General features: G+C 37.0%; 4 protein-coding genes across 4 annotated transcripts in view; 2 read left to right on the forward strand and 2 right to left on the reverse strand.

The window, feature by feature from the left end:
* Positions 1-1279: 1279 nt before the first annotated feature.
* LOC139975892 (G-protein coupled receptor moody-like) overlaps positions 1280-23077 on the reverse strand; it is a 114336-nt gene continuing 92538 nt past the window's right edge. Inside the window, exons 2-3 of the mRNA XM_071984166.1 lie at positions 4388-4513; positions 1280-3870 (exon numbers count right to left, since the gene is read on the reverse strand). Coding sequence (XP_071840267.1) covers positions 2742-3870; positions 4388-4395 — 1137 coding nt within the window. The 5' untranslated portion in view covers positions 4396-4513 and the 3' untranslated portion in view covers positions 1280-2741. The remainder of the gene's footprint in view (positions 3871-4387; positions 4514-23077) is intronic.
* On the forward strand, positions 4855-14007 carry LOC139975890 (G-protein coupled receptor moody-like). The gene is made up of 2 exons (XM_071984164.1): positions 4855-5636; positions 10208-14007. Exons 1-2 carry the CDS (start codon positions 5629-5631, stop codon positions 11379-11381), a joined length of 1182 nt encoding a protein of 393 aa, XP_071840265.1. The 5' UTR covers positions 4855-5628; the 3' UTR covers positions 11382-14007.
* LOC139975891 (heparan sulfate 2-O-sulfotransferase hst-2-like) lies at positions 17055-18907 on the forward strand. The gene has a single exon (XM_071984165.1). The coding sequence runs from the start codon at positions 17447-17449 to the stop codon at positions 18614-18616; it is 1170 nt and encodes a 389-aa protein (XP_071840266.1). The 5' UTR covers positions 17055-17446; the 3' UTR covers positions 18617-18907.
* Positions 20454-23077, reverse strand: part of LOC139976164 (uncharacterized) — a 10079-nt gene continuing 7455 nt past the window's right edge. Inside the window, exon 6 of the mRNA XM_071984644.1 lies at positions 20454-22311. Within this exon, the coding sequence (XP_071840745.1) occupies positions 22024-22311 (288 nt within the window). The 3' untranslated portion in view covers positions 20454-22023. The remainder of the gene's footprint in view (positions 22312-23077) is intronic.

Raw genomic sequence — 23077 nt, forward strand, 5'->3', positions numbered from 1 at the left:
CCCGGTGGAGGCTGAAAGTTTTTTCACTGTTCTTGATTTTCCAACTCATTACGATTTTCATTTATATATATTCATTTGCCTTTGTCGTTTACTTCCATTGCATTAACAAAAAGTCTGTTCAAAGTATCTCTTTCGAGATCCGGCTTTAGGAATCACAAATGATTTTCGAGTTGGATAGCATCATGTTTGATCTCTAGAGTAGGGCAAAATATGTCACCAAAAACAGAACTAGTATTGTTCGATATAGGTGACAAACGCCTACAGTGGAATTACGATCTTCCTTACCGGTTTCGAACCTCTGGACATACAATCAGCGTCCATAGCCTAGTGGTTAGGGTGTCCGCGTACAGAGCGGGAGGCCCGTGGTTCGAATCCCGGTGGAGGCTGAAAGTTTTTTCACTGTTCTTGATTTTCCAACTCATTACGATTTTCATTTATATATATTCATTTGCCTTTGTCGTTTACTTCCATTGCATTAACAAAAAGTCTGTTCAAAGTATCTCTTTCGAGATCCGGCTTTAGGAATCACAAATGATTTTCGAGTTGGATAGCATCATGTTTGATCTCTAGAGTAGGGCAAAATATGTCACCAAAAACAGAACTAGTATTGTTCGATATAGGTGACAAACGCCTACAGTGGAATTACGATCTTCCTTACCGGTTTCGAACCTCTGGACATACAATCAGCGTCCATAGCCTAGTGGTTAGGGTGTCCGCGTACAGAGCGGGAGGCCCGTGGTTCGAATCCCGGTGGAGGCTGAAAGTTTTTTCACTGTTCTTGATTTTCCAACTCATTACGATTTTCATTTATATATATTCATTTGCCTTTGTCGTTTACTTCCATTGCATTAACAAAAAGTCTGTTCAAAGTATCTCTTTCGAGATCCGGCTTTAGGAATCACAAATGATTTTCGAGTTGGATAGCATCATGTTTGATCTCTAGAGTAGGGCAAAATATGTCACCAAAAACAGAACTAGTATTGTTCGATATAGGTGACAAACGCCTACAGTGGAATTACGATCTTCCTTACCGGTTTCGAACCTCTGGACATACAATCAGCGTCCATAGCCTAGTGGTTAGGGTGTCCGCGTACAGAGCGGGAGGCCCGTGGTTCGAATCCCGGTGGAGGCTGAAAGTTTTTTCACTGTTCTTGATTTTCCAACTCATTACGATTTTCATTTATATATATTCATTTGCCTTTGTCGTTTACTTCCATTGCATATATATATATATATATATATATATATATATATATATATATATATATATATATATATATATATATATATATATATATATATATGATATACACCTGTGGGCGTTTGTCACCTGTATCGAAAAATGCTAGTTCTGTTTTGGTGACGTATTTGCCTTGCTCTATAGAGATCAAGCATAATGCTAAAGCCGGATCTCGAAAAAGATACTTTAAACAGACTTTTGTGTTTTGGTGACGTATTTGCCTTGTTCGAGAGATCAAACCTAATTCTAAAGCCGGATCTCGAAAAGATACTTTAAACAGATTTTTGTTAATGAAATGGAGCCAAACGACAAAGGCAAATGAATATATATACACATATATGTATATATATATATATATATATATATATATATATATATATATATATCGCTTTGGAGGATTTCTGGTGGGTTGACCTTAAATGGCTTCATTTGCGGTCAGTAGCAAGCTTACTCGACGCAACGAATTTACACCTGCATCTATGTGCTTTTCCAAAAAGAATGAATAATGAATTAATATATGTTAATAAATGAACGAGTCATAATGATAGAAATTGGATACTTTCTTGAACCAAATACTTTTCGATACCTTTACAAAATACAATATTTCTGCTTAAGAACTCAACCTCCCAAGAAGTTATTCTCAATGCTGATTAAGTCAATCCGTTTTTACCTTCAGTTTTAGAGATGTCATTCTACAGTTTAATATCAATCCCTTTGAGACTATTTTGATTGTTGAAGAATTAATTTTGGGTTAGTTTATTCACCTTCTCAGATCAATCCTACGCATTTCAAAATATGTTTAAAATTTTGTAATATTTTGATTAATTTAATGTTACCGTTTTGCGCATTGATCTTCCATACATAAATACAAAATTCAATGTGCCATCATTGTTTACAAGCTTGCATTTGTGATGAGAACAGAAACGTTTCATATATTATTCTTAGCAAAATTAAGAAAGAAAACCAAAGACACAAAAAGACACAGCCACTCATTCGTTAAGCTTCCAAAATATGTTTCCATTTAATCTTCCCTTCATCACATAATGATGATCAAAAGACTAATAATCTTAAAATTATCCCCTTCAAGTAAACTTCTAATATTCTAACCGAATCGTCCTGAAGCCATTGCTGATCCCGCACCTCCGAGGGCGGTGTTGCCGAGCCAAGTATGCTCACCCCTACCCCTCCCCTCCTCATCGTTACATCCACTCGACTCGGTGACAAAGGTAGGATATATTTGATCACCAATAAAAAGACGAATAAACAAGATGGAAGCCATTGAACATGCCACATATTATTTAACAAAAATTTTAGTGTGAGAAAAGTCGTCTTTTCAAATATTTACACAAAAGACGAAACAATGTGATCACCCCTCCACCCCACCCCCCCCAACCCCCTCCCTGCATCGTTCTTTCTTTTCTGTTTCACGCTTAACAGAAAACTGCGATTCTAATACATGGGCCTCGATGATGTACAAAACTTAAATCGATATTACAATCAGTTATCGCTCTTCTTTACAATCGCAATTTCGACAAAAGTTGAACAGTTTCGCGAAAGCGTCCTTTAGTGGAGGATGGAGAAATCCGTAAAGAATTGGGTTCATGGCATTATTAGACAGAAACAAGAGAGCGAACCATGGAATTACTGCTTGTGCGTTAGGCAAGATGATAGCAATGGTAAATGGCATCACACACACCACAAATACGCACACAATAATAAACAAATTACGCGTTACTTTATATTGGCGGTTGGATATTGCGCGTTCCGTGGCTGATTTTGCCCTCTTACCGCCATTGCTGTTCTCGCTTACCCCGACTGCTATTGTAGTGGTGATTGGAGAGCCGGATTGAATTGAATCAGTCCCCTGTCGTTCTTCGGTTGCCATCTTACCAAAAGTTCCTGTCTTGCATTCTGGTCGAATTGGGGACAGATTTACATCATTTTTATTTCTCTTCGGTCCGGGCAATTTACTCTTTAGTTCTTGATGATGCTTCCGAAGATGCATAAAAATCAACACATAGCTTATTACAATTATAAGGAAAATTGGAATTCCGACAACGAGTCCAACCGCTAAGCTAGAAGATCCAGAATCACTCGACACAACGAGACAAGCTTTATATCGAATGTTATATCCTAATTGCGCTATATCCAGTAAAGAGGCTGAAGTGACAACCACAAACGTAAGAGCCCACGAAATGGCGATCATGATGAACACATTCCGATTTGTGTAAATCTTATCGTAAGTTCTTACTTTCCCTCGAACTAGCATAACACGACAAACCGCTATTAATGCTAATGTCAAGAGACTTATTACTTGTACTGATATTGCAATAGCTGCGATCGCTGTACAGCCAGAGTTATTATTATTCGAGGATTTTGGTGGTTCACCAAGGATGGTCGTGATATGATACGGCAATGTTGCGCAAGAAATCAAGTTAGAGACAGCAAGACTAGCTATGAATTTATTGGTCGGTGTCCACAATATACGGAAACGTACGACAGCGACCACGACGAGAATGTTTCCGACAATACCTACGACGGTGACGACACAGAGAAGGATCGAGATGGCCATCTTTTGACCGGGGACTGACTGCAGACTGTACGTTGATGTCGTAGGATCGTCATGGTCACTGTGCATGTGATAACGTAGATGAAGAAAATGATCCGAATGGATAATATTTAAGATTTTATTTTACGGTGAAATCTTAACAAGTTACCGTAGTTCAAGTACTGAATTCCAACATTAAGGAGAGTTTAAGGAACCCGAAAGCATAATATTTTACTCCAGTTTATCAAAAACTCACCAGGCATAATGAGATTAGGCATGAACTTAGAAGTATAAGGTTCTGACCAATAAAAACAAAACCAGTAGAAAAATAGATTTAGCCCAAAAGTTGTCCTTCAATTATCAGTATAATGTATAGCGACGTTGTGGCATTGTATAGTTATAATTACTGTATAGTGTCTTATTACAATGAGTTCAATAGACTGTGCTTCAGAATCGGGCCACGATGTCACTATGGTGTAATTTTACACAATTAACCTGCTACACAGTCCTACAACTGTTGTATAAACTTACATGAAATCTTTAAAACCAGTTTATACACCTTATCCTTCTAGGCCTGCATGTCTGATAAATATACTTACTCGTCCATTATTGTGCTTCAGTCTTCTTAATACTGCACCAATTATTCTGAAAATAATCTATCAATTCTGAACCCTTCGCAAGGATAACAACGTGTGTAGGTTAACGCGTAAAGCCTATAGCGTATTATAACTATCTTCATGCACGAACTCGGTATCAATGGTTTGCACAATGGCACAAATTTATAGCCGGAATCATGGCTTATAGTTAGAAGACACGGAACAAAGGACAAAGCAAATAACAAGTTTGATTGTTTGTAGTGGGCTGTTACTATCCTTCCGAAAGTTGTAGACCTAACCAAATACTATGGAACGTAAGCACAACCTAGGTACGGTTTACACAAACGCGTACATATGCACAACCTAGGTATACGCAAACGCGTACATATGCGCAACCTAGGTATACGCATACGCGTACATATGCGCAACCAAGGTATACACAAACGCGTCCATATGCACACACACACGCGCGTAAATATGCCCAACCTAGGTACTCAGAAATGCGTACATACGCACAACCCATGTACACACAAATGCGTACATACGCACAACCTAGGTATACGCAAACGCGTACATATGCACACACTAGGTATACACAACCGCCTCCACCCGTACAACCTAGGTATACACCTAGGTATACACAAACATGTATGTACGAACGGCGACGAGAACGCCGTTTGAACAAAACCTTACTCTGGTTATTAGAACAAATAACTATTAGTTATAGTTATAGTTATTTTAACCGCTCGGTGTCACATACTTAACGATTTGTGGAGATCGTTAGGCTATGGACGCTGATTGAACGTCCAGTATTTCGATACCGGTCGAGAGGGTCACAATTCCACTAAAGGCACTGCGTCCATAGCCTATAGTTAGTTACTGTGTCGCATTTCTATTGCTTCCTCCTCATCAAGTCTGCACTTTCATATATTCATTTTATCAAAGATAACAAATTTGTTATCTATGAAAACATGAATATCGTTCCGGCCCATGAACAACATGCTATGTTGTGCTAAGTATATGGTGTAACGTTTTCCTGTTGGAATTAACAATTTTGTCAGGAAAGGAGTTCCTTACATAAACTATACAGTGAAACTATATCGTTTATTTAGCTAAACTACTAAGACAATTCCCAGTGGTAGTGTTTGTTATAATAATGTGCATACATGGTTTTTGCTCATTGATTCGCGTCTCGTAAAAAGATCGATAGCTATCTACACATCACACAACAGCGAAACATCAACATGAAAGAGTAAGTACATATTTAATTTTTGACTGGATGTATCGCATTTGTTGTACGGTATAATAATCATACTTCTATAGCTTTACAGAAAGAACCACGGGTGGTACACCTGTTTAGTATACATGCTTCATAACGATAAGTCAGTTTCATAAAAATAAAAATAAAATATGTAAAACCTGTGGATGTCTATCGAAAATGTGTCAGTGGTAAGCATGCTATACTTGAATGTGAATATATTAGTATTTCAAAGGAGTTTGAGATATGGGAGGAAGGGTGATGAAGGTGTCGTGTATTACCTCTTGAGGAGATACCTTACTTAATAATTTCCAGTTCTTAAGTCCCATGTTGCATATGATCTTTAGTTATACTGTGTTCCAATAGTGTACAACGTTTATTACACAGTATGCATGCCCATGGCTTTGATTTGCGTATGCCATCGTAATGAAATGAGGAGGGCTACCTCATAATGCAATTGAGGTGGGCTACCTCAAAATGCAATGAGGCGGGTGACTTTATAATGAAAATGAGGCTGGTGATCTAATACTGACATGAGGCATGTGATTTTACATTACCATGGGGCGTTATACTTTAAAATAAAATGAGGCGGGTGACTTTGTAATGAACGGAGGCTGGTGACTTTACAATGAATATGAGGCGGGTGACTTTACAATGAAAATGATGCCGGTGATCTAATAATGACATGAGGCGTGTGACTTCATATTGACAAGGGGTGTTAGACTTTAAAGTGGAATGAGGCGTGTAACTTATATAATGAAATGAGGCGGGTGATCTAATAATGACATGAGGCATGTGACTTTATATTGACATGAGGCGTTATACTTTACAATGGAATGAGGCGGTGGCTTTGTAATGAAATGAGGCGGGTGACTGTAATGAAATGAGGCGGGTGACTTTACAATGAAAATGATGCCGGTGATCTAATACTGACATGAGGCGTTAGACTTTAAAGTGGAATGAGGCGTGTGACTTATATAATGAAATGAGGCGGGTTAATTTTTATTTTAGAAATGAGAAAGTGAATTTGTAATGAAATGTGGCTGGTGACTTTATAACGAAATTTGGTGACTTTGAACAGATTCTTGTTTCTTTTATACGTTTGTTCGGTACAACCTTTGAACTCTTTACGACTATACATATAATGCAATGTGGCTGATTTCAAATAGGTTCGAAGAGAAATATGATTGGTCACTTATGGAGGTAAATCAAAATCTAACAATTTACATATATCTGCACTGCAATTTATGATTATAAAAGTTGCTGAAAATTGTGCGTAAGAAAATGTGTAGAAAGATGCCATTATAACTACTCTAGCAAAAATATAGACGGACATGATACTGAAGTTTGCAGGTGCCACGAAAGGCCTAGTCATTAGTATATCATGTGGTGGGTAGGATATACCAGATAAAAACTTCTACATATATGTTTTGAGTGGGCTGGTGAAGTTACGAATTTAGTGTGTAATTTAAACGGATGGATTAATTATATGGTACGACACCAGTGTGACGCATGTATGCACTGTGTGATTTCATACTTCGGTAATCAAAATTGTGATAACATCCGGCGTATTGTCCCGATTCCAAGAGTTTCCAATTCATTAATACTGTTACCGTATCAACAATTGCGTCACTATAGAGCCTCAACAGGCGATTGTGACTCTGTGATTAGCTTATATACTGTTACAGGTTCTATTTACAGCCATACAATCAGTCTGATTGCCTTTGTATGGTATGCGTACGTTTAAATGTATATCATTGGTATCTGTTTTGTTATGTGCCGTTTAAAATGGTTATTAAAGAGGGCAGAGAGAGAGATAGGCGGTGTTTGAAAGTGCGGACTCACAATACGGAAAGCAATTAAACAACGGAGAGTATGACACCTCCATTCGACTTCACTTATTTTTCGTCTACACGTCTCGTTTATCCCCGTGTACCCGTGACAATACAAGCATGATCCAGTTATGCTTAAAGATCATTTTGTTTTTATTACAACCAGTATCTTTTTTACATTTATTTGCAGTGAGTCCTATATTAGTATTCTAACATAATTGGCCAGGACTTTCACTCTCCCTCGTGAATTTGGGCGCGAATCACTATGCAAAATCTCATACGAGTATTTAAAGCAGCATTTTGCGTCCTTTTCTATGATTTTTCTCAACCTCACTGACTCCACTATGCCATAACGACATACATAACTAGCTTATCTATTTATATTTTACTTCAAATGGTGGCATAAAAGTCGAAAAAAATTGCAACTTTTAACTTTGTTGTTCTCCAAGATATTTTCCGTTGAGAACCCAATAAACCTCGCCCATAATATGAATATTTAAACACTACGAACGTCATTGACAGATACGTAATATAACACCACGCTTGATTTGTGTACAGTCTATATGGCAGTTGTACCAGGGAGTTGCATAACAACTCCTTGGTTGTACCAAGGCAAAGTCTTGAATCTATTTTTAGCAACGGCTCATAACTAAACCTGCATCTCTGATTGGTTGAATTCAAACTAGTGGGTTTGGGAACTGAATGCGATTAATTTTGTATGTGGAATACTCGCCAATTAACGTTTTTGGCTGGGAAAAACTTGGCTAATATCTTAATTTGCTGTTTTGTGATTTGATGCATGTAAAAAACTCGATGGACATGTCAAAAAAGTAGAAAACGGCGATCAAACGCAAAATGCTCATGAATAAACATACTATTCACTGATTGGTGGAATTCAAACTAGTGGATTTGGAGATATGAAAACTTTGTTGAGGACACTTTTACTCGTTATCGACATAAATCGTTAATTACTCGCTAATTAACGCTCTTGGCAGGGTGAAACTTGGATGGTATCTTAGTTTGCTGTTTTATGATTGATACATCTAAAAAAATCGATGCACATGTTAAAAAGGTGGAAAAAAGCGACCCAACGCAAAATGCTGCTTTAACACCTCAAATATTAGGTAAGCGTCGTATACCGTTCCGCCTCAGACTCTACTTGCAAGGGCGGCGGAAGCACTTTTAATCTGGGGGGCACCAACGTCGAAGGGCACTTTGCAGAAATTCGATTGGACTGATGCAGCCTGATATTTAGTACCCTTTATAACTCTTATTGTATTATCTTATTTGCGTATACACATCACTCCATCAACGCCACCCCCCCCCCTCAAGTAAACAATGCAAACTAGCACTGCAATATCTAATGTGCAAATTGGGAAATTGGAAAATCATTATAAAGTCCAAGTCCCTGCACACGCGATCGATACATGCATGAAAGCAAATGAAATATGTCAAAATACTGAAAGAAAAATAATTTTCTATGTGTTTTTCAATGGTTAAACTCAGTGGCATAGGAAGGTACTTTTGAGTGGGGGGGGGGGGGCTGAAGACTGATGGCCGGCCTGGGGGAGGGGTCTAAGGAGAGGGGGTGTCCCCCTCCCCTTTGGAATTTTTTGCATTTCCAGGTGGCCTCAGATGCAATTTGGTGCAATATAGCACACTTCAACACCCACTCCATTTTGTAAACTTAATTTTGTATTTTCACCTGGCCTAAGATGCAATTTGGTGCTCCAAATGAGATTTTTTTCTCATTTGGAAATGAAAAAGGGGTTTTCTGACTTGCGAACCGGGGGGGCGGAATGATACTTCCGCCCCTCCACATTTTTCACTGGGGGGCTGGCGCCCCCCAGCCCCCCCGGTTCCTACGCCCTTGGTTAAACTGATATTATTATGATCATTATTATTGTAACGACTTTCCCAATAATTATAACCAATTTGGAAGGGTTATAACAAGGTAAATGATTGTATGTTATTGGCATGCGATGTAATATCCAACGCATGCCTATATGATATGCACATTAACATGTTGAACTTCCCGAAATATTTCATTCGACGTGGGTTTCGCTTTGTAAACTCTTTATTTATTTAGAAATTTTTATGTAGAAAAAGGGCACATTTTTAACCTGAGGAAAAGTGGGGGGGCACGTGCCCCCTGTGTCCCCCGGGTTCCGCCGCCCTTGTCTATTTGCGTTACCATGGAAACTATGTTGAGCTTGTACTCGTACTCACGATGCTGTATACTCAGTCGGACTACAACTCTGACAGTAACTATGGAGCACATGTAAAATAAAAACGAATGCTATAGATGAAGAAAAATAAAATCCACATGAAACTTTTGAACGTTGTGAACGTTTCTGATTTGGTTATAGAGTCGCTTCCCAACTTAGACATTTGGAACAATCGAAACTTAACACAAAATTCTCCATTAGCTTTGGAGTGCCATATTTGTTAGATTATAAGAGACGAACCTATCACAAGGTCTCAGACAGAAGCCAAAGCCTCGCCCCGTGTAATATGCTTGTACAATGTCCCTAAAGGAAGGTATTTGATTATATAGCAACTGAAACTTGGCTTGACGTACTCTACAGACCAATCTCTGGTAAAAGTACTTTAATTATCTGACTATCTGTTCGTGACTCCCAACAAATCTTTCTAACGTCGTTTTCGATCAAAGATGATACTTCGATTTTACTTAGTTAAACTTAAACCATTTAACCATCCTTTTTATAGCAGAACCAGCGATCTCCATCACTCAACATCATCAACGTACAGTCTGCAGTCAGTCCCAGGTCAAAAGATGGCCATCTCGATCCTTCTCTGTGTCGTCACCGTCGTAGGTATTGTCGGAAACATTCTCGTTGTGGTCGCTGTCGTACGTTTCCGTACATTGTGGACACCGACCAATAAATTCATAGCTAGTCTTGCTGTCTCTAACTTGATTTCTTGTGCTACAGTGCCGTATCATATCACGACCATCCTTGGTGAACCACCAAAATCCTCGAATAATAATAACTCTGGCTGTACAGCGATCGCAGCTATTGCAATATCAGTACAAGTAATAAGTCTCTTGACATTAGCATTAATAGCGGTTTGTCGTGTTATGCTAGTTCGAGGGAAAGTAAGAACTTACGATAAGATTTACACAAATCGGAATGTGTTCATCATGATCGCCATTTCGTGGGCTCTTACATTTGTGGTTGTCACTTCAGCCTCTTTACTGGATATTGCGAAATTAGGATATAACATTCGATATAAAGCTTGTCTCGTTGTATCGAGTGATTCTGGACATTCTAGCTTAGCGGTTGGACTCGTTGTCGGAATTCCAATTTTCCTCATAATTGTAATAAGCTATGTGTTGATTTTTATGCATCTTCGGAAGCACCATCAAGAACTAAAGAGTAAATTGCCCGGAGCCCACAGAAAGAAGAAGTTTGTCGACTTAGCCTCGGATGAGGCAGGTAGGAGGACAACCGAAGAGGAACAAGAGCCTAATTCACTAGAGACGATATCCGAGGTCGTCCCTCAAAATACGTCACGTATCACTACACCGGTTACGGTGAACAAGAACATATGTGAGTCAGACAGAAAACAGTCAGCCACAGAACAAGCAATATCCAGCCGCCAAAATAAAGTAACGCGTAATCTATTTGTTATTGTATGTGTGTTTGTGGTGTGTGTGATGCCATTTTGCGTCGCTATCATCATCCCGGGTGTACACGTAGTGGTTCCTTGGTTCGCCCTCTTGTTTCTCTCTAATAATGCTTTGAATCCAATTCTCTATGGATTTCTTCATCCGCCTCTGAGACAAGCATTCGCCAAGCTTCTTAGTTATTGTAGAAACGTGAATAGTAATAACAACAGCCAAAACGTTAGCAATATAACCTCTTTGACACACAATAGTATTTAAAAGAACATTTTGCCTGTGTGTGCGCCCGGGGTGTGATGGGGGGGGGTGCAGAGGGGAAAGAGGATTGGCATCCAATGCCATACTCCCTTGAAGTATATAAACAAATATTTCATTTTGTTAGATAACTAAAAACCTTCGTAATATCCGAGTCTTTACATAGCTCTATATATGTTGTATTCAGACGACAAAGGGCCTGTTTATAATAAATTGGTTAACCGGATGGAGAGCACGCTTCCTCGGTAGCTTTAAAACTACGTGTATACACTACCTTGCATAATCCTAGACTATCATATACTATCCTTCATGATCCTACACTATCGTACAGTATCCTACTACATCATACACACCCTTCAACATATTACATATTCTAAATATTCTCACTCTCTCCTGCATGCTCATGTACTACTATCCTTCTATATGATGCACAATCCTTTAGATATAGAATACACGATTCTACATTATTCTAAATGATGCTAAAACTATCCTATGTAATCCTACTATACCAGGCACAATCCGTCCATATAGTACATTATTCTACACCATTATAAATGCTCATAAACTATCCTACATTCCCCTACACTATCCTACTGTATCCTACACTGATCCCCGATCAAAGGAAATGACGTTGGTTAAACAACAGTACCGTATTGCATGTAAATAGCATGCACATTGTACGTACCTGCTACTGTGCCTAAAGACGGAGGTAACGTTTGTTCCGTGATTGCTTTTTAAGAAAAGTCACCCAGGAAAGAACCTGGGCACAAAAACCAAACTACCGAACGACTGATCCGCTCTCAACCCCAGTCCCCTTGCATCGAGAATGTGACTGTGTGGTCATCGTAGGGTGTGCATCACCATTCCACTCGAAAGGGAACAGCTACTACACATGATCTTAGCCGAAATGCCGAGAAGCGTTTGTTCCGTGTTTTACCCTGGTCTCCACCCAGCTGAAAGTGTTCTTGAACATAGACCAAACATGTGTTACTTATGGACGGCCTCTTGGATTGAAATTTCGTGTTGAACGTTTGTATAAGGCGCCGTTATTATATGAACGCTAGATAAACATTGAATGGAATTAGTTAATGAATCATATAGTAAGGAAGGTCTGTGTTATACGTCGAAAACTTACATTCTCATTTATACTTACTTTCATTTATACTTATTTTATATATTTAGGGAGTGTTAGCTCAGTGGTTAACGCCGGTTCCTTTCAATCGTAAGGTCCCGAATTCGAGTCACTCCAAGATTAATGTATGTCGTCCAGTTACAGAGTTGTTGACAATTGACAATAATATTCATAATCATGGACGTTAAAATATGAATCTAAGAGACTGACTTCGGTCAGCTTGCGGCTTTGAAAAGCCAATGATGGCTTCTTCGCGAGTTCCTGTTTTGGATCTAAAATACATACATACATATAAACATACATACATATACATACATGCTGCTGTTGTTGATGATACAATGTGATACATATATACACTATTTGGATAGCTGTATATGTACTCCAAGTTAAACGCTTCATTGAAATTGAAAATTGACATTCTCGGGGTATGCATGTATGTATGTATTTCTGTATGTATCTAAATGAGTTGAATATATAGAGAAAGTAAGACGTTTTCAGTTCAATAACCATGACGTCACTTGAGGTCAGATACATTAACAACAACAAAAATCACTTTTCTGCAGATATCTTTAAACGTGACAAAATATGGCGTTACACCTATAGTTATTGACAAATTAACAACAAATTTTGCAAACGACAATTTCAGCAACCAGAATATATACGGTAACCTATGATCGGTCACGCCTTTTTCCAATTGAATATTCATATTGTCTGATGCATTAGTGTCGTGATAGGTCAGAGGCTGCTGATTGATTATTCATATTTCTTATATCATATTACGCCCTACTATCACAGCTAGGCTGAATTATAAGGGTATGCCCAAAAGCAAATAAAATAACATGACTATACATTTACTCCCTGTTTAGCCTTCACAAAGAAGACTCCCTATATGGATATTTTGAAAGCCAAGATGTGGATCAAATTGAGTGCAAAATTGCGCTACCGTAGATCGTAACTTCCGGCGCCGTTAAGATCCACGATTGTCTGCCATCCCAGAGTAGCCCAACGTTCTATCTTTAATGTTCTCCGCAGTCACACAATTTCTCTCAAAAAAAAAGATAAAAAAAGAAAAGTTTGTAGTATACTAATTAACTAAAAAGTCTCAGAAATTGCAAATATTATTAGGTTTTACTTCACACATACTGTCGTTTATAGATCGGTCTCTCTCCATGCAAGCCGAATAAATATAAACATTTTGAATGAATATCGTTCACGACAATTATACAATCGAATTTAAAAAGTGATGATTGCAAAATGTAAAAATCATCACGCATTTTTTCTAATTAATTTTATTGATTAAATTAATACTTCGTCTTTTGTGTACATAGAATTATCTTTACGGCTCATCAATTAGTATATATGTCCTTTTTATTCTAAGAGCAGCAAACGAGCTTTTGTTGCTCTCGTTCTCAATACTAAAAATAATAATTCCCTAATTTTGTGCACTTTTCCTATCGTTTTAAAGATTAATCAACAAAAGTTCACTTAAAAGTCAATACTAAATGATTTCCAATTTGTGTTTCTGAGATCTCTGAAATTCAATTTCCTTTTTTGCAGTTTGTTCATACGACTTGCCGATTTTTTTATTTTAAGGATTGATAAATTGGCAAGAACAATTATAAAATAGCACTTTAGCCAGTCTAGCCATTGCATTTGTAGTACATTATTTGTCTTTACCAAATCAAGACAAAATTAATTACATTATAATTCATTATAATTCATTTGGTTTTAGACGTTTATTTCAAGACCAAGAAAAGCTTGAAACATTTCGAGCCTATGATTTTTATATTTTATGAGTATATGTAATATTAATAATATTAAAAAATGGAATATGCTTATCTCACGACCAGAGGTAAATCAAGTTAGTTATCACTTCTTTGATAGTTATTAACCTTTTTTTGCTGGATTTTTTGTCTTTTTGTTTTTAATTAAATAAAAAGGTTGCCATATGGTTTTTTTTTAATTATTTCCTTACCGGGTGTATTGTCGATGTGAAACACACATTGACCAATATATACAGGAGCCTTTATAGACTGTAATTGTTGTTGGGTAGCGTTGCAACCGACGAATAAGACGTCATCACACAGCGTAACGTTCACGCTGATCGTCTTTGCGTTACCGTCTCTGGAATGATATTCTCGAAGTTCGCAATCATCGGATGAGATGTAACGTAGATCAATCGGAGGAAACGCTTCTTTAGTTGAACAAGTTACTTGTACTTCAGGAGAAGAATGTGACGAGTGGTCCTGTACCTGACAGAGGAGGGGGGAGTCGGGGGTGTAGATGACGGAGAGGCGGAACAAGTGATCCAAGAAGAGGGGACAGGGTTGATCGCTGCACTGCCCGGTCAATGTGATATGATAGATGCCTGCGTCATCTGGAGTTGTGTTTTCGATTGAAAACGAGAATCGGTACAACCGATTGAAATTTTCATCGAAGAAAGGATAAACTCGAAACGTGTATTGATTAGCTATTGCGTACTCTTGCCAATAAGAAAAAGTTCCGGAATAAACAACACTACTCCTAGTACCGTCGAGGTTAGTATACTTAACCAAGAATGTTGTTAGTCCATCAGGGTAATAGTAGATATTGCTACTCAGATTCACTTCAGGAAAAGATCCGCCACAATGTTCAACCACGTAACAGTCTGTGAAGTTAACTGAGCCTGTAAGTTTATCTTCACAGAAGAGATCGCATTCCGTATGTTCAGAACTTAGTGATGTTAACTTAGCAACAATGGAAAACAACAGTGACAGACCAAATAAACCCATTTTACTCCTAACCTTAAAACTATACACTTGTGAAAATGTGTAAAAATAGCCTCCAAATTTGTTACTCCAAAACATATATTCATCAAGCTTGTACTAGTTTGCAGCGGGTATAGCGGACAACACGATGAAACTTCTGTTTGAACTAAATCAACCGCCTCATCCGGAGAAATATATATTAATTAGACAAAATAACTACTAGTCGTCTGCAAATAAATGCATTTGTCAATTAGTATCAAGCACTTTCAGTTTTGGTGTATTTCTTTTGATGTCTTATGATTTCTATTGTATTCTTTTTTATTAATCATTGCAATGCCGGACAATTGTTTTTACAAACATAACATACGATGGATATTCATCATTGCTATATATACTTCACATTCATTAGTAAGACACTCGGACAAAAGAAGTAGAATTTTATTTCAATTTCGTTCAAAGAGATGTTTTTAACAACTGTATATTCCCAGGGGTTAATTATTCCATTAATATTGTTTGAAAGAAATGGAAAGCAAATATCTGTCGATTTGCGCGCGTGTGTGTGTGTGTGTTTTCTTTTATGAAATAGGTTAATACAAAGGCAGGATTGTTATCATCTTCAATTACACTTTGTTATGTCATTTTAGTAGTTTTCTTGTCCGCCATCACGTGACTAGTTCATCACTTCTCTGTACTAACTTGAACCATTGCCATAACCACGTGATCATAGTCTTTGTTGTAATGGGAAAATGACTTGGTGACAATGGTGGCGTCCTGACTGGCTTTTGTAAGCAGCTCTGCATATTTCGGGCTTTCGGACTCTCAACTGTAGTAAATATCACGATAGAAGTAATTCGTTGCTATTATTAGCAGACCTAATGTTATAAGTGTGCATGTTAGTATAGTCCAGGAGGCGACGATCGCCTGCACTTGTAGCCACTAATACGTTGTAATGTTTGTTATATTTCATTATTAATTCAGCCTGTTCATTAGTTATTCTTATGATAATCCAGTGCTAGGGTGCTTCGAGGTTAATTTATGACATATGTGTTTAATCTGGATGCAAAATTACGTGTTTAACCAGAATTATTGCAACTGCTATAAAAGTCAGTTCAAAAGATTGTGGATAGACATGGACGAACGGTTGCTATATATTGTTCTGCGCATGCGCAGTCGGTATTAACTAGGGGAACCCCCTTATTATTGTCTACTTAGGAATTCCTCATACAGGGACCGTCTGAACAGTCATTAGTTTGTATTGTTTTGGGCTCATTTCACTAATGGAGTTAGGTTAAAGTGTAATTCATTTAAGAAGTCTAACCATTGGTTTTCTATTATTTCTTTCCACTGTGATTATATGCGAAATGGAGACCGTGATAAGAATGAGTTAAAATAATAAATTTATTGCTGTATGACACCTCAAGACGAATCTGTACGTTATTGCTCTCACCTACTTTACAGGATCCCGACGACCCTGTTTTACACTTGTTTAGTTATATCACACAGACATTCACGCATCAGTGGCTGCCAGTGGTGAGAAACACCTTAAAGACAAATATCTGAATCTATTCAAACAAATTGAAAAAGATTTAGCACCTCCTTTCACGGTTGGTTAACGTTTATTCTTTCAAAGCAAGGTCGGTAGTAATTGGTATTGTTTTTCTTCAATAAACTTTCAACACCTTTCCTCCGCCTCGGTTTTTGTCTTTAAAAAACAAGTTACACGAACACGTTGATCATCACACACACAGTCAGACTCAAACATAGGCTACGATACTGGAAGTAACAGCAAAAGCTTTCTGTCATACGAGTACCTTACTATGGATATCTTTCATCAGTTCTTTCACGTTTGAAATTTGCGTCCAGTCTTTCACAGACTCAACAACTCAGGAGAATTTGCTTTGTCTCAACGACGATTTTAATAGCTAAAAATAAACCTTGCACTCTTTAAAAGACCTTTCAGCAGGAGTTATTTACAAGCTGTTTACAACGGTTAGTCCTATATAAGCATTATCTACATAAGTTCGCCGTATATATTGAAGGATTTCTTTTTACTTTGTATACCAATATATATGGCTGGAAGTCGTTCGAGAATGGTTTAACCAGTCGTTTTGTTCGTTGTGGACACCGTTCGAGTCTGTAAAATTGGATGGAAGAAATTTGAAGCAGAATAAAACAGCCCATGGTACCAAAAAATGGGGTTTAGAAACGATAGATCAAAAGCATCAACACGATATTTTAGCTTTAAAGTATTGGTATTGCTTGCCTTCGGTTTGATCATTTTTGATGCATTTTTTGGCACAGAAATTGGTCAAGAAAATGTAGCTTGTCGTTCTGCTTTACGTGAAGCTAACCTTCGTAAAAGCTTAAATGGAGGAAGAGATCAAACTCAAGAAGAAATTATGGACCAAAATGTCCTTAACTCGGAAAAATCATCTCCCAAAAATTCTCGTGATTTCAAATTATCACAAAAGTTCAAAGGCGTTAATGTTATTGTTCATCAATTTCAGCGTCTGGGCAGCTCATCGAGCAAAGATGTTAAAGCGAATGTTTCCATAGCAACCAGATTTGCAGCGACCAACGACAGCAAATATGGAAAGCCGTTGTTTGGAAAGAGTTACATTATAATTTACAACGCGGTACCTAAGACAGCGAGTAGAACATTGGAGACTGGCATTCGATCTGTGTTCAATATTATGAATTTGACTAATAAATGTCTTAACATACCGACCCATCTCGAAAATTCGCATAACGAATCGGCTGTTACGTCATGGTTCAGGAACTATAAAGCCCCCGCGTTTATACGGGGCCACGCGAAATTCGCCCCTGTGGAGGACCCCGGTGTTGTTTACATAAATATCGTCAGGGACCCTATCGATAGGCTCATATCACATTTTTATTTCGATTATTACGGTGACGTTAAATTTCCCAAAAATTCGACCAACGTCGACCTAAAGAGATGCATCCTAACTCCAGGAACAGAATGCCACGACAGGTATAAATATTTTAAATCCGTTACATTGGAAGCCATCTGCGGTTACGATAAAAGATGTACTACGCCCTCTAATTTCAGCTTGGAACGCGCAAAGAGTAATTTAGAAGAATACGCTTTCATTGGACTCACGGAGGATATAGACAGCACGATGAAACTTCTAGAGATGATTATTCCGGGAATGCTGGCAGGTTTGAACAGAAGGTACAAACTGCTGGAAGAGGGCGTGATGGCGAAATTTAAAACGACAAAGAAAATTGAACCGGATCAGGAATTGCGGTCTCTACTGAGAAGAGAACTGGCTTACGAGTACGAGTTTTATAATTATGCAAAAAGTCGATTTGAAGATGTGAAGGAAAGATTTCTCGGTTAAATCTCTGCATGAAGAAAGAGTACGTTTGGATTTGAATGTTCCATGAAATCTTAGTAATTCTAACAATATAATATTAACCACCAAACAAAATTCGATTAGTTCTTAATAATTTACATTACATGTAATGATGTAATTTATTTTGTATGTCGGTGATCTCATCAGTTTCGGTTTTGAAGATATCCACTTCTGAAATAATATTAACAGACTGAAATTCTGCGTTAATAACCGATGTTATCACACCGTAAGAGCCCACTTATTAACACCTATATATATATATATATATATATATATATACATATATATATATATACATATATATATATATATATATATATATATATATATATATATATATATATATATGACCCATGTGACCCATCACAGCCCCCAGAAGTTACCCTGAGTAGTAGTATAAGTACCATTAACAGATTGATAAATCAAAACAACAGTACACAAATGTTGGAAGAGTAAAAAGATGCATTGGAATTTGACTCAGTGACCTCAGGAACGGAATTCCAAAAAAAGTTTACAAGTTGTTTGTTTTACTGTCACCATATTTTTTTGCATTGTCTCTCAAATGAGAGAAGAAATTTAAGGTAAGGAAAATTTAAGGTAATTTAGGTAATTTAAGGTAAGAAAATTATAAAGAAAAAAAGAGCTAACAAATTTAAGGTAACAAATTTTAAGGTGTGAATTCTAAATTTAGAACGGTAGTTCTTTGGGATTATTCAGATTAACCTTTTCTCGCCATGAAATATGGATTAAAATGATGGTGTCCCAACCCTGACCCTCTTCAACGTATATTCTTTCCATATTTTCTGTTACATCTACTGTGCTTGCTCTCTCGTATATACCCGACGAATTTAATCCCAATTTTTTTTCCTCCAAAATCTGTAGACAAATGACGAATTAACTTCAAGATATATATTGTCGGATGATTTTTAACGATGTGATGAATAATCAATTAGCCTCCACTTTACCGTATCACTTATATAATCATTAAGTATGAATTTTCCATTAGCCTCCATCCTATTATATGATTAATATAATCAGTACGTGTGAATATTCAATCAGCCTCCACCTTACCATATCGCTAATATAATCATTAAGTTTTCAATTTTCCATTAGCATCCACCCTATCTATAGCTACCTCAATTGTCCATAACTTCGCTGAAAAATATCCTATGGAAATTTTCTGGATAAATGCTAAGGGAATGCTAAGGGAATGCTAAGGGAATGCTAAGGAATACGTTTTTTGGAAATGCATTTTCTTGCTGATGTTTTATGCATGGAGTATTTCCTCTTATTTTTTCTTTAAAAAAAAAAATCCTCTGATTCCATTTTTTTTTTCAATATTTCTGTCACATGTTTTCCATAATCGCAAATGTTAGACGCTTTCTGGTTTTAGACGTTTTCTGGTTTTGATAGAAGCTGTAGCCTAAAGCCGAAAGAGTGAAGACATTTTTATTGTTGTGGCAAATCCACAAATGAAACAATCATAGTCTTACTCGCTTCAATTTGTCCCAATTATTAATTGAAATACTCGACAATCGTAAACCATTTGTAAAGATTGGAACCTCCCCAGGAGCACTTTCGAAGGATTTTCTATTCATTCCTCAATTTCCCTGTGGAACCAATTAAAATCCAAACCTTGGTACTCGTCATAAACAAAGGGGGAAAAACAGGTGTACGTGTAAACAAAAGAGCGATTAAAATCGATTTTGTTTTTTGACAGGCTTCCCGTCCTTCCGTCAACGCACGATAGAATAGCGATAACTAGAACGTTTTCGCAACTCGCCTATACTGCGGGGACAAAAAGGAGAAAGTCACGGAAAAATATATTTAACATATTTATTTTAAACAGCTCATGCTTTATTGACTACTCCAATTAATGAATGTTTACATTTAACAAAAAATGATTTCACACCAGAACTATACGGTTGACATACAGTGGACAAACAATCGACGAACGAACAAACAACAAACACAATAACAAGAATTGACAAAGAAACAAAAAGCTATTGTTCTTCTCAAATTGTTGATAAACATTTGCAATAATACTAAACAAACACTCACACAAACAAACTCACACACACGCAAATATGCACACGAACACACGACCGAAAAAAAATGTTGCAGAATATATATATATATATAAAATTTAGCCAAATGTGCACGAAAACTAATAAAAACAATACTACAGCTCCGAATATTACATGATTATATAAGTTGATACCTTAAGTTTGCCGTTCTAATCAGACAACATTAGTCAAATTCTTAATTAAAAATATGAGATTACAGAAAGAACCACCCAGTTGGGACAATTTTTTTCTATACTGTAGTGTCATGTCCCGCTTTTCAGAGCACTCGTATTGTCAGTGAGAGCAGTATGAATATCATGTTTCTATCACATAAAGGTTAGGAACTGTTTGTACTGTCAATACGAGTGCTTTGAAGCATGATATAGGAGGACAGTTTAAAGAGGTATTAGCATTACGAAATTGTCCTGGCTGAAAGAACAAACACACAGAACACTTACACAAGAACCTTTAATAGCCATAGTCTCAATAACGTCAGAGTGTACAGTGTACGACATTAAATAAATGTTACGTCATCACTGTGGTTACGGTACTGTAAGAAACAGTTATATCAAAGCTCTCTTTTTTGAAGGAAATAAATCGAAGCAAAACTGAGTGCAATAATTCATTTGATCACGAATAGAAAATGAGAAAATACTGCTAAAATCTGTTATTCCTGTGTAGGAAAAAATTTTTTTTTTTTACCGGCGTGAGTAATATTCAATCATATATACATTTAAAAAAAATCGTTATTATGTCTATCCACAAATCAACTCGTAAAATGGAAAAAAATGGTGAACTAAAATTTGTGAACGATGATCAGAGACGGTCAACAAACCCAAATATTAATTGACATAAAGTATTAAGTTATTAGATACACGTGCATTTGCATCCATGATTATGTGGGCATACGTCCACAAATTCAAGGCATGTAAAATGCAAATTATTTATTTTCATATTTGCACAGTTTGACGGCAATTTGACACCATGGTTTCATGTGACATGCCAATGACAGACAAGTAAACTGTTATCTTAAAGATAAACAATATTGAATTTAATTAGTTGAAAAATGATCATCTCAAAATCTTGCCCCTATAACTCAAGGTATATTTGATTGAAGTGTACATCAATTGCGTAAATGCCATCATTTAAATTCCACTGTTGCCAGATGCAATAATCACACAAAAATAACACAAAATTTTAGGTCAAAGGTCAAATCTCAGCCTTCATCCATTAACTGCTACGAGGATTTGATTTTGACTTAAAACTGGAATTAAATAATCCAGGACTTTTTCTTAATGAATCAATTTCAACCACCGGAATATCTCTTTAATATAAGAGTCCGAACTTATCAACTTGACTGATTCGTTTTCCATAACCTGGTAAACGACTCCCAGCCGATTGTAAACGGTTAAGGAATCCTCCGTGTTCTATATCATCATCCTCATCATCATTATCATCATCATTATCACCAGCATCATCATCATCATTATTATCGTCATCTGCTTCGTCATATTCGGCAGTGTTTACTGACTTTCCTTTGAGGCCGGATAACTGTTTCTGACTCAAATCATCTTCTTCGCTCTCTAACCAATAGGTTCTCATATATCCCTTACCCTAAAAAGAACAAGACAAACGTATATAGTCATTTTCTTTTATCTTAATTTTTAGATGGCAATCGTGTCTTGATTCCCGTTATACAGCCTCAAAAAGGGCCGCTTTTACTGTGGAACGACGTGGCCAAGGTTGACAAGAATGGTCAGAAAAGTGAAGGGGGACACATTGCCTCGAAGCTCGGGGTTAATTAGGGGGGACGGGGAAGTTGGAATAAAGAATAACATATTCTCATTTTTCATAACATAATTTAGGCAAAGTTAGACTGAATAATGATAGGGCCCGATCTTGGCGCCTCTGGAAATCGTTGTTGTCGACCAAACAGTCTTACCTCGATTCCAGTCACACAACGATAATATTGAAGTTTTTTGTGTGTTTATATCCAACAGTCCAGTTTTTATTTGATTCGATATACAGCCTAACAGGTGACGCAATCTCAGTGTGTTACGAAATCTTGATTTTAATATAAAATTACCATTTCCATTTTAATTCGGATTCAAAAGCACAGCGTCGTGATTAATAATGATATCATCTTCGAGTTTTAAATTTATTCTTTTTTATTTTATTAGTATTAAGTTTCACGTTGGCTTTCATTTGATTTTTGTAACAGACATGTGCTATTAACCGGTGCTGTGACCGTGTGGATAAAGGCGGTGGAATTTGAAGCAATGATGCTTAGCAATCGCCCTAACTTAACTTTTAATTGTTGGAAGACATGTTGACCTTACTTAGGATACATACGTTACATTCCATTGGGTTAGTGTTTACG

Source organism: Apostichopus japonicus, chromosome 11 (genome assembly GCF_037975245.1).
Source record: "Apostichopus japonicus isolate 1M-3 chromosome 11, ASM3797524v1, whole genome shotgun sequence".
In the NCBI taxonomy this organism is placed as follows: Eukaryota; Metazoa; Echinodermata; class Holothuroidea; order Aspidochirotida; family Stichopodidae; genus Apostichopus; species Apostichopus japonicus.

Bases quoted from the DNA above. Each gene is read 5' to 3' on its own strand.
- LOC139975891 (XM_071984165.1), top strand. From the start codon at position 17,447: ATGGGGTTTAGAAACGATAGATCAAAAGCATCAACACGATATTTTAGC.